The sequence below is a fragment of the Protomyctophum parallelum genome (assembly GCF_964188405.1).
Source record: "Protomyctophum parallelum genome assembly, chromosome: 4".
Taxonomy (NCBI): domain Eukaryota; kingdom Metazoa; phylum Chordata; class Actinopteri; order Myctophiformes; family Myctophidae; genus Protomyctophum; species Protomyctophum parallelum.
The window spans coordinates 18,316,510-18,329,465 of record NC_139700.1 but is presented as its reverse complement, the minus strand read 5'-3'; the positions used below and the strand labels follow the sequence as shown (position 1 = coordinate 18,329,465).

General features: G+C 43.5%; 1 protein-coding gene across 1 annotated transcript in view; it reads right to left on the bottom strand.

Moving 5' to 3' along the window:
• Nucleotides 1-8,419: 8,419 nt before the first annotated feature.
• The window catches only part of ano2a (anoctamin 2a), a gene marked incomplete at both ends in the record, with an annotated part of 37,930 nt that continues 33,393 nt past the window's right edge, over nt 8,420-12,956 (bottom strand). Inside the window, 3 exons of the mRNA XM_083762708.1 lie at nt 8,420-9,105; nt 9,322-10,266; nt 10,432-11,302. Of these exons, the coding sequence (XP_083618834.1) occupies nt 8,420-9,105; nt 9,322-10,266; nt 10,432-11,302 (2,502 nt within the window). The remainder of the gene's footprint in view (nt 9,106-9,321; nt 10,267-10,431; nt 11,303-12,956) is intronic.

Genomic DNA, 12,956 nt, shown 5'->3' with positions numbered 1-12,956 from the left:
TTAAAGATAATAAAATAATTTTAAAATCCACTCTGAAGCGGACAGGGAGCCAATGAAGGGAGGCCAAGACAGGTGTGATATGCTCACGTCTGCGAGTACCTGTGAGTAGACGAGCGGCTGAGTTTTGGACTAGCTGGAGTCGAGCAAGGGAGGCTTGGTTTAAACCAGCGTACAAGGCATTATAGTAGTCCAACCGTGTAGATATGAAGGCATGGATAACCCGCTCAAAATCGCTAAAAAATAGCACAGACTTGATTTTGGCCAGCAGCCTCAGATGATAGAAACTAGAGCTAACTACCGCATTGACCTGTTTGTCAAGTTTGACGCCAAGGTTTGAGACCACAGGTTTCACATATGGCTGCAGGGAACCTAGGTCAGTGGGAACGATACCAGGACCGCTAGGTCCAAACACTATAACCTCCGTTTTACTTTCGTTGACACTTTTAAATTAAGAGCCATCCATGCCTTGATGTCACTTAGACAGTCAAGCAGAGGTGTCAGGGAGCCGTTATTGTCCTTTTTAAGGAATCATCCGCATAAAGGTGATACGAAATGCCATGTTTCTTAAAAATAAGGCCAATAGGAAGTAGATATAAAGAAAGTAGAATAGGCCCAAGGATCGAGCCCTGGGGGACTCCAGAGGACAGGGGGGTGGAGGACGATACGAAGTCACCAAATTTAACGGAGAAGCATCTCTCCGATAAATAGGAAGAGAACCAGGCTAAAGCGGTATCTCTGACACCAACACAAAGCTCCAAACGAGATATGAGAGTATTGTGATCGAGAGTGTCGAATGCAGAGCTTAGATCTAGGAGTAGTAGGATCACAGAGTCCCCAGAGTCGGTGATCAATAGGATGACATTGAAAACCCTCAGCAACGCTGACTCTGTGCTGTGAAACGCTTTGAACCCAGATTGAAAAACATCAAAAATGCTATTAAGCTGCAAAAAAGACTGGAGTTGAGACAGCACCGTTTTCTCAAGGATCTTAGAAATGAACGGAAGCTTTGAGATGGGTCTGTAGTTAGATAAAATAGAGGTATCCAGACTAGGTTTCTTTATCAGGGGTGTCACCACTGCTGTTTTAAAGTATGCTGGTACAATACCTGAGACAAGGCTGCTATTTATGATAGCATGGACTCTAGCCCAATGGTCTCCCAGACCTCCTTAAAGAGGTGTGTGGGGATAACTTCACTAAGTTTAGAGAATGATACAGGCTGGAAATGATTAAATGTAGTTGTGCAGGTGACAGCCATGGAGGGGTCAAAAGCAAGGGGGGAAATTTGTGCTCTGATCATAGTGACCTTGTCTATAAAAAAGCTGAGAAATTTCTCACAGACATCAAGAGAAGCTTCCAGACAAGTGGGTTGGGGGGGATTTACCAGCTGCTCAATGGTCTTAAAAAGAACGCGTGGTTTATCCATATATTTGAAATAATATCAGAGACATGCCTTAATTTTTCCTCTTTGACAGTCCTCTGATATTTTTTCCAACACTCATTAAGAATGTCATGTGACACATGGAGCCTGTCTTTTCTCCACCTGCGCTCAGCCCTCCTGACAGCGCGGGTGGTGTCATTTAGCCAAGGCTCAGACTTGGGTCTGGGACGCATGGCTTTTAAAGGCGCAACATTGTCCAAAATGCCAGTGCAGGTGGAAAGAAACGAGGATGTAAGTTGCTCAGTGTCTAGACCCTCGGAGGGGCTAATGTCAGCATGCGCTACGCTATTAAAAGCAGAGGTGCTGGTGTACATCACGGGCGCTCCCCAGGGCTCAGTGCTGTCACCTTTCCTGCTCACCCATCGAGATGAACCTGTTTAATTTATAACTGCTCCAACAGTAGTGGAAACATTTTTGTGTTGTGTTGTGTTCTTTTGTTTTTTTTGGAATGTTGCAACTGCTGTTGAAGCAGCCATAAACTAAACAGGTTCATCTCGATGTTCTGGGCATCTTTGTAATGTTAGTGTTAGTAAAAAGCAGGTAAATGAGTAACGTTTGACTTGAGGCAGACTAACATCAGTCACTCTACCGTTCACTGTAGTCGAAGAGGTGCGCCTGGTGAGGGTTTAAACCCTGCAGCTATATGACATGACCAAGAGGGTACCTCCAACATAAATGCTGAGTTAGTGGAGAATGTAGACAACTAGGCCTACAAGTTTCTAGTTCAAAAGGTCCTGTGGTATCTTCCCTGTTCTGAAAAAAAAACCCAGCGTGCAGCCGTGTAGGGAGAAAAACCAGGTCAGGATACAAAAGAGTGAGTTTAAAACAGGCGTCTTTATTTGCAGTAAAAAGAGCGATCCAGGCGTCAAGACAAATCACAAAGGAAAAACCGTCCTCGGGGGACTCTGGAGAAAACACACAGTAACTCGGCCAAAGTGAGTACCGGAACCAGCAAAACCGGCCCTTATATTGTAAACAGGTTCTGCTTTTTAAAACATTGAATGGAAATGCACCTGTCTATTTTTCAGAAATGCTTCCTTTTTTAAAAATATATATATTTTTTATCCCACGATTTTGTAACCCATTTTTCACCCCTGTGTCAATCATCTAATGTGATCCTGGGCTCTACACACCCTCCGCCAACCTGGGGAGAGCAACGGACTTAACTCATGCTTCCTTCATGCTTGAGTGTCCAAGTTGCTCCTTTACACCTGACAGGGGGGAGTTTCCCTGGTTGGACGTAGCGCGGAAGGAACACGTTATTCCAACCAGTTCCTTTCCCCTCCATCAGGCGCCCCGGCTGGCCAGGGGGAGGCAGTTTAGAAATGCTTCCTAAATATGTACCCGGCAGACCCCCTTAGATCATCTAGTGCTGGTCTCCCCTAAAACAAAAAAATATGGCGAAGCCGCCTTTAGCTACTATGCCCCTGTGCTGTGGAACAGCCTGCCAAGGGATCTACGGTTCTCTGAATCTGTGGACATTTTTAAACAAAATCTTAAAACACACCTTTTTAGCATTGCTTTTACCTCCTAGATCATTACATGTCCTTTTCCTGTTTTTAGTCGCTCCTTTTGTTATTGTTTTTTTGTTATTACTAGTTGATGCTCTCTTGTTGTGTTTTGCTCTTTGTTATATTTTTGCTCTTACTGTAAAGCACTTTGAACTGCACTCGCTGCCTGAAATGTGCTATATAAATAAAGATTGATTGATTGATTCATTGATAGTTTCTGAGTGCACCTAAACAGGTCGTTGGACTGGTCTGACTACTCTGATGCACTGATGATGTGTTCTTCTCGAATGCTCAGATCTTTTAGCATATGCAACAGGATGCTGCAAATGGCTGGTGAGGAAGACGCGGGCTCCATCGTGGGGTCCTCACATGGAATGGATGAACCTGAGTGTTCTAGTTATATTTAATCATGAATTGGAACATTCCAATGTGTTTCTAATGATTAAAATACATGCATCGACTTGACTGAAAGTGTCAAAAGTTAAGTTATAACTGGTTTTCACATAGCCACCATCTTGGAAATGCTAATTAGGGTTCCAGACACACCCCATTGTAATGATTAGTATTCCAACATGTTTGTAATGGTCAAATAACTAAATAAATAGACACCGCATTTGTAGCTCATCTGGTTCAAATGTTACAGCCAAAACTGTTTTAGGTGGCAGCCATATTGGATTTGGCCGCCATGGCGACCCCGAAGGTCACAGGCTCGGGCGCCCTAGCTTAATCATTAGAGCATGACCATGGCTACATCCGGCCCAAGTTTTGTCCCTTTAATATTGATTGGCATGGAAATATCCGTAAGGCCCGGGACTATTGCTGAAATGTCAGATGCTGTGACAGTTTGTGGTACTTTAATAAATGTTGCATACAATATGTTGAAATAATTCTGACCTTTATTGCATTTATTTTTAGTCTTGTACATTTTTTGTATTATTCCAATTTAAGGGGGCGTGGTAACATTTTGATAGACCATCAGCCATTTTGGGCCAAGGTGCGCTGCTTTTCTTTTCTACCTATCATTACACAGTAGGTTGTGACATTTTGAATGTATGAAACATAACGTTTTGGCTAAATTTACTATGTGTATGTTTCATTGTGCTGGGTGCCAATAACGTTTGTTGAAGCATTTCTTTTTAACAAATTTGCTACATTTCATGATCTAGATTCACATATGAGTAAACTAAGGTACCAGTACTTGTTTCAGATGTTAGGTATATGTATTTATGACAGATTGAAATTGATATGAAAGATTTTGTGTTGCCAAAATCAATATAACACATTTTACAAGCAAAAACAGCAGCACAAGATTTTCGTTTTTTGGTTATATACTTTTATATACATTTCTGTCCTGTGACAAAATACTGCAGGATATTATGAGTAGAACTTTTAACCCTATGAAACAATGCATTGAATGTGTAGTGCCCATGACACAGGAACGAAATTCATTTTCTAGGCACTTTTGCTGGGGTCCCAACACAGCCTATAGAGGGCAGACCAAGGAAATGTCATCCGCATATCCCTGTACAGGGTTGGGGGAGATCACACCGTTGGGGGCATACTGACACATCCACTTTATCCATTGGCTGGTGGCAATAATAAAATTTACATGCTCATTCATGCCCTGCCTGTTGATGTAAGCCTTCTGCTTGGTGGACAAGATGTTAGCATCCACGAGCCATGGAAGGACTCTGGCTAGTACGCACTTCATGAACACCTTGTAGATTTAGATATATCTCTACATGTTGTTAGATCCTCAGGAATTATTGCCCTTTTTTGGGATACGGTGGATTAATGCTCCCTTCCATGAATCTGGTACTCTTCTGTTGACACTGTACACACACACACACACACACACACACACACACACACACACACACACACACACACACACACACACACACACACACACACACGACCTCAGCCCTAAAACCAGGCTACTATGTTCCCTCAGCCCTATGTTCCCTCAGCCCTATATGTTCCCTCAGCCCAATGTTCCCTCAGCCCTATGTCCCCTCATTCCAAAACAGAACAGGGGGCTGTAAGGAATCAATTATACTATAATGCTACCCATACAGTAGTTCACCCTGCAGCAACAGAACACATTACAGATACCAAGTTACAGCAATGACACTACTGGGGTCTAGTCTATCTACTTTGTTATAGCTTAATGCTCCACAACAACACAGTGAACTCCAGTGAACGTTGTTCATATGTCCATATATTTTTTAATACACACAATCTTAAATATATAGTTTCAGGATGACATGCTCATTAATATGTTGCAGTAGATTTGTGGTATTGTATGCTATATCGGTACCACATTTGTCATGGTATGTGTGAGTCAAGTCAACTGTATGACCACAGTGGAAAAGAACATGGCATGACATAATTGTTAAAGAGGGCAGAACTGGACAAGTAAATAGTTTTTTTTGTCAGTTGAGAGAAAGTGTTTCAAAGTGTCAAATTACAATAACAACTAAATCATAATAACACTCAACAAGCATAATTCATGGTAACCCTTGATCCACAGACCTCCTCCTCAGCTCTGATCAAGGTTGAGCACCCTAATCAAACTACTATTGTGACACTGCATTCCTTTAAATCCTGACGTGGTGTAGTGGCAAGCTCAAACTATACTTTGCCACTCGGCTGGGCACATGCATACAAAAACCGTTTTTGATGCGTATATAATATAATGTCCTGCAGGCATTGACTGCTGTTGGGTGAGGTTCCCATTTATTAAACACATTATGTATATTACAGCAGTTTTCTTTATGCAAGAATAAAATGATATGGTAAAAACGTGTGATCTCTTTGCCTGCCTACCTTCCAAACCATCATCTGGCTTGTTGCACCTGTGTTCCCATATGTCAATCCTTGTGACACACAGGTGAACCCCGCCCATCTAATGGGTTAAAGGCACACACAGACAGAATGGCTACTTCACATGGCCTTCATGAGTGACTCATCATGTACCAAACCTTAATGGACTGACACCAACTATTTAAGCTACGTTGACAAACAAAACTAGTTTAGCCTGTAGAACTTCCTGTCTCCTCATGTCCCCAAGTAACACTGTCCTCTGAAAGGCCATCTGCAATAACCTAATATGAAGTGTACTGCACTGCACACCCATGCATTCACCTTTTCAGCTAATGGTCCCTTTCTCGGACTGCAACTGACGAGACGAGCTGTTTTGGGGGGAAATAGTGCAATAGTGGCAATTTCATTGGGAAAGAAATGCTGTCTGTATTACTCTTATTACACTATTATACTTATTACACTATTACACTAATATACTTATTACACTATTACATTTATTACACTTGCACTTATCGGATTGAGGGAACATAGGGCTGAGGGAACATAGGGTCTGTTTTGAAATGGGAGAACATACTAGGGCTGAGGGAACATAGGGCTGAGGGAACATAGGCATGACCCCATCAGCCAAATGGCGTAGGAGTCAATAGGAATAGGCTATACTTTAAAGGGCACATAATCACACAAACCTACAGATATCGCAACTTCCCACATTTCACAGCATAATATTGCAAAATGTTCCGCATATTTTGCAACTTCCCACAATGTCACTGGCAACCATAATCAAGAAGTTTTGCCCGTGTTTTTCTGGAGGGTCTTCACGTGCATAATTATGTATTTATGAGCATGCGTGTGCGTGTGTACTGTGTATATGACGTGTGGACAGCATGGTCACTCACTGGGAAGAGGTTGTAGGCTTCTTTTCTCCCGCTCACTTGTTATCGTTTTTCTATCCTATTATGTGATCACACTCTCACATTGCAGTCCTCTTCTCTTCCGTTCAGCAGGGGACAAAACATGGGTTTTGTTTTAAGACTGCTGCCTGAGCTTAGTTGCAGCAGTTATCTGAGTACTGAATAGTTTTCAAGCTCTGCCCTCACCTGGAAGAATTCCCTGGAATGCTGGTGACCAACAAAGGACCCTTTCACTAGTGGGGCCAGGACAGGAGGGGCAAATGCAGGTAGTGGATAGAACTCACACAAAAAGGGCAGAAGAGAGAAGAACCAACAACTGCACGTACTATATGCGCACACACACACACGCGCGCGCACACACACACACACGAACACACACACACACACACACACACACACTGTGACACACACACACACACACACACACACACACACACACACACACACACACACACACACACACACACACACACACACACAGAGGGAGAATGGGGGGTGCTACTGTACAGTACAATAAAATGATATGCCCATCTGTGTAAAATCTGTTTAATAACTGTTGTCGTTTTCCATTAAAAAAATATATATACAAATACAGCAACACTATATCAGCCGGGAGTCATTTTGCATTGTTCCACCTATTCATCAGCAGGTGGCAGCAGAGTCAACATAGTCACTGTGCCGGTCAATCACTAGCCCTGGTCCAGCATTAGAGAGAGACTCGCTATAAGCACTGGACCAGGGCTAGTGAATCACCATCCTCCTGCCCTTTTCTTGTCTGGTTTCAAGTCAAATGTATAGTGTGTGTGTGTGTGTGTGTGTGTGTGTGTGTGTGTGTGTGTGTGTGTGTGTGTGTGTGTGTGTGTGTGTGTGTGTGTGTGTGTGTGTGTGTGTGCCTCTGTCGTTGTAACTGTAATGTGTGTACATGCTTGTATATGTATGAGGTAAAGAAGCTATACAAATTAGTTAATTGTATTATACTTTTCTTATGAACAGAAAGTATTTATTATAATATCAAAACACTAATTATGAATAGTAAATCTACAAGCTAAACTGTTTCAATTGATACTAGTTATGCTGAATAGAATACAGAGGGGAGTGCTAGGGTACGTGGCAGCAGTGCTGCACGTGAGAGACCATTTCTAGCAAAGAAACTGTGGCTAGGGCTGTGTGTGTGGCTGTGGGTAAATAACAACAACATAAACAAAGACATTTAAATAAAACAAATCCAGTAGAAAGTGTGTGAGTCACAATAATATTTCCTTCAGGCGTGGCTAAGAGAGTTCCAGAACCCGGCACTGGCGCTCTGAATTGTCCACCACTCTCCTTATTCGGAAGGTCGACGCTAAACCATCAAATGGTCTAGTAAAAGTTAAAAGAACAAAAGGTTCTATGACTTTCCTATCATAAAGAAAAACAGATCCTGAAGTTCAGTCATTGTAACAATCACTCCAGGATTGTATCCAGTAAGATAAGGAGGGTAAAAAGACAGTTCAGTTGTTGTGGTTCAGTTTATCTGGTTGGTGTTGGTCTCTTTAAATGTACTTTACTCCAGATATTGCATATAGAGAGAGTGAAGCCTAATTTATACTTATTTGCACACAGCTAAGTATACATCAGGATTGAAGGCGGGGGAGATGTGAAGCTTCGAGGCACACAGAAGGGTGGAAGCTCAGCTGTAAACTCCTCCATGTGTCCGCTCTCCTTAAACTCCTCCCTGGCCCCTCTCCCTCTCCTCACACTGGGGTGTCACGATGCAGTTCACTAGGGGAAGGGGGAACACGTTCTCCCAGCTTGGTAAAGCTGGCCGAGTGGCTGGGCTTGGCAAAGCTCTCCCCAGTGTCAGGTGCTCTCTGACGGGCCGGCAAGGTGGAACACCGGCCTTTGGCCCTCGAGCGCGAAACTTGGGGCGGAGGACCTTTCAGCATGAAGAGTTCACTGGGCGATGGGGCTTTGGGCTGGGGGGTCTCGGGGTTGGCAGGTGGGGTCTGTACTTGCGGTGGGGATGTGGGCGACCCTGGTGTTTGTTCGGGTGTGTGTGGAGGGGAGAGGGGGTGCGATGAGACCGCTGCTGGACCACGTGGGCCCTGGAGAACCAAAGGAACCAGAGGAGTGTATGCGGCCATCTGCTGGAGCTTGTTGAGGCTGGTGGACTGTCTTGGGCGTGGCAGGCTGTAGCAAGGTTCAACGCCTCTCTGCTGAGAAGGCAAGGTGGAGCAGCGGGCCTTGTGCCTAGAGCCCGGCTCTCTAGGTGGAGGATCTATTAGCTTGAAGAGCCTGGGTTCAGAGGCCGTACTCGCTGCAGCAGAGCCAGTGATGCTGTGGGATGAGCCTCGCTTAGATGGGGGATCATGGAGTGACTGCTTGGAAACTGAACGGGGCAACTCCACATCTCCTGCTTTGTCTGATGAGAGTTCCTCATCTATAATATTATGGGGAGAGACAAACAAAATAAAAGTTAAGTTACGGTAAGTCAAGTCAAGTCAAGTCAAGTCAAGTCAAGTCAAGTCAAATCAATCAATCAATCAATCAATCAATCAATCAATCAAGTTAATCAACAAACGTTTGAAATCTATAGAAAATAGTTTCGATAAGAGAAGAAACACTGAGACGGAATCACACAGCAGTCTCTTCTCACCTAACAGTCCCAGCTCTGCCATGAGGTCGTCTAGATTAATATCAACATATTCCTCTTCCCTGACCTCTTCGTGCACATTCACTTCCTCTGCATCTGCCTTCACTTGAAAAACATGTTCCTCTGCATCTGTCTTCACTTGAAAAACATGGTCCTCTGCATCTGTCTTCACTTGAAAAACATGGTCCTCTGCATCTGTCTTCACTTGAAAAACATGGTCCTCTGCATCTGTCTTCACTTCAAAAACATGGTCCTCTGCATCAGTTTTTACTTCAAAAACATGGTCCTCTGCATCTGTCTTCACTTCAAAAATATGGTCCTCTGCATCTGTCTTCACTTCAAAAACATGGTCCTCTGCATGTGTCTTCACTTCCACAACATGTTCCTCTGCATCTGTCTTCACTTCAAAAACATGGTTCTCTGCATCTGTCTTCACTTCAAAAACATGGTCCTCTGCATGTGTCTTCACTTCAAAAACATGTTCCTCTGCATCTGTCTTCACTTCAAAAACATGGTCCTCTGCATGTGGGGATGTGGGCGACCCTGGTGTGTGTTCGGGTTTGTGTGGAGGGGAGAGGGGGTGCGATGAGACCGCTGCTGGACCACGTGGGCCCTGGAGAACCAAAGGAACAAGAGGAGTGTATGCGGCCATCTGCTGGAGCTTGTTGAGGCTGGTGGACTGTCTTGGGCGTGGCAGGCTGTAGCAAGGTTCAACGCCTCTCTGCTGAGAAGGCAAGGTGGAGCAGCGGGCCTTGTGCCTAGAGCCTGGCTCTCTAGGTGGAGGATCTATTAGCTTGAAGAGCCTGGGTTCAGAGGCCGTACTCGCTGCAGCAGAGCCAGTGATGCTGTGGGATGAGCCTCGCTTTGATGGGGGATCATGGAGTGACTGCTTGGAAACTGAACAGGGCAACTCCACATCTCCTGCTTTGTCTGATGAGGGTTCCTCATCTATAATATTATGGGGAGAGACAAACAAAATAAAAGTTAAGTTAAGTTAAGTTAATCAATCAATCAATCAATTAATCAATCAAGTTAATGTTTGAAATCTATAGAAAATAGTTTCAATAAGAGAAGAAAACACTGAGACGGAATCACACAGCAGTCTCTTCTCACCTAACAGTCCCAGCTCTGCCATGAGGTCGTCTAGATTAATATCAACATGTTCCTCTTCCCTGACCTCTTCGTGCACATTCACTTCCTCTGCATCTGCCTTCACTTGAAAAACACGTTCCTCTGCATCTGTCTTCACTTGAAAAACATGTTCCTCTGCATCTGTCTTCAATTCAAAAACATGTTCCTCTGCATCTGTCTTCAATTCAAAAACATGTTCCTCTGCATCTGTCTTCACTTCAAAAACATGTTCCTCTGCATCTGTCTTCACTTCAAAAACATGGTCCTCTGCATGTGTCTTCACTTCAACTTCCTTCACTTCTTTCCTTTCATCTCCATCTCCTTCTTTACCCTCTTTTCCTTCCATCTCTTTATCACCACCATCAACTTCTACATTCACTTGTTCTTTGTCTTCCTCTTTTTCTTCATGTGTTTCTGCATCTCCTCGTCCTCCTCCACCAACTCCTCCATCATCTTCTATTCCTCCTTGGTTTCCACCTTCTTCGGTTGACAACCTGAGCTCTGGGTAGCTGTCGCTGCTCCTGCTGGGTTTGTCCAGATCGATCGCCACCTCCTCCAGCTCCTGCTCTACTTGCTTCTCCTCCTCCTCCTCCTCCTCCACCTCCTCCTCCTCCCGTTCCTCGCAAATTATCTCCTCTCCCTCAGCCTCCAGTGGTGACTCTATCAGGATGCTGATGTTGGCGAGGTTTGGTTGGTAGCATCTAGAGGCTCTCTTCGGGGAGTTCTTCTCCTGCTCGGTGCTCAGCAGATACTCCATCAGGAGAAGGTTCTCTTTCTTCAGCTGTTCGCGCAAGGAGCGTGGTACATCTGGGATCATCCACGCCACCAGCATGCTCAGGAACATGGCCAAATTCTAAGGCATGTGAAGAAGAGAGGAAAAAAACACACACAGGGTAATGTAGTCTTGAAATGGATTAAAGTGTCTTCTTGAAATGAGAAAACACAGATTGTTTATTGATTATCTTAATATTACAATTATATTCGTTGCTTGCTGTCGGGAGGAAACCACCTAACTTAATTTTTGAGGTTTTTGATGAATGAATCAGTGCTATTGAACACCCTTCATCTCTGTGGTTGGTTATCTCTGTGTGTTGGTTATCAGTGCTATTGAACACCCTTCATCTCTGTGTGTTGGTTTGATGAATGAATCAGTGCTATTGAACACCCTTCATCTCTGTGTGTTGGTTAATGATGAATGAATCAGTGCTATTGAACACCCTTCATCTCTGTGTGTTGGTTAATGATGAATGAATCAGTGCTATTGAACACCCTTCATCTCTGTGTGTTGGTTAATGATGAATGAATCAGTGCTATTGAACACCCTTCATCTGTGTGTGTTGGTTAATGATGAATGAATCAGTGCTATTGAACACCCTTCATCTCTGTGTGTTGGTTAATGATGAATGAATCAGTGCTATTGAACACCCTTCATCTGTGTGTGTTGGTTAATGATGAATGAATCAGTGCTATTGAACACCCTTCATCTCTGTGTGTTGGTTTGATGAATGAATCAGTGCTATTGAACACCCTTCATCTGTGTGTGTTGGTTTGATGAATGAATCAGTGCTATTGAACACCCTTCATCTCTGTGTGTTGGTTTGATGAATGAATCAGTGCTATTGAACACCCTTCATCTGTGTGTGTTGGTTAATGATGAATGAATCAGTGCTATTGAACACCCTTCATCTCTGTGTGTTGGTTTGATGAATGAATCAGTGCTATTGAACACCCTTCATCTCTGTGTGTTGGTTTGATGAATGAATCAGTGCTATTGAACACCCTTCATCTCTGTGTGTTGGTTTGATGAATGAATCAGTGCTATTGAACACCCTTCATCTCTGTGTGTTGGTTTGATGAATGAATCAGTGCTATTGAACACCCTTCATCTCTGTGTGTTGGTTTGATGAATGAATCAGTGCTATTGAACACCCTTCATCTGTGTGTGTTGGTTAATGATGAATGAATCAGTGCTATTGAACACCCTTCATCTCTGTGTGTTGGTTTGATGAATGAATCAGTGCTATTGAACACCCTTCATCTCTGTGTGTTGGTTTGATGAATGAATCAGTGCTATTGAACACCCTTCATCTCTGTGTGTTGGTTTGATGAATGAATCAGTGCTATTGAACACCCTTCATCTCTGTGTGTTGGTTTGATGAATGAATCAGTGCTATTGAACACCCTTCATCTGTGTGTGTTGGTTAATGATGAATGAATCAGTGCTATTGAACACCCTTCATCTCTGTGTGTTGGTTTGATGAATGAATCAGTGCTATTGAACACCCTTCATCTGTGTGTGTTGGTTAATGATGAATGAATCAGTGCTATTGAACACCCTTCATCTCTGTGTGTTGGTTAATGATGAATGAATCAGTGCTATTGAACACCCTTCATCTCTGTGTGTTGGTTTGATGAATGAATCAGTGCTATTGAACACCCTTCATCTCTGTGTGTTGGTTTGATGAATGAATCAGTGCTATTGAACACCCTTCATCTCTGTGTGTTGG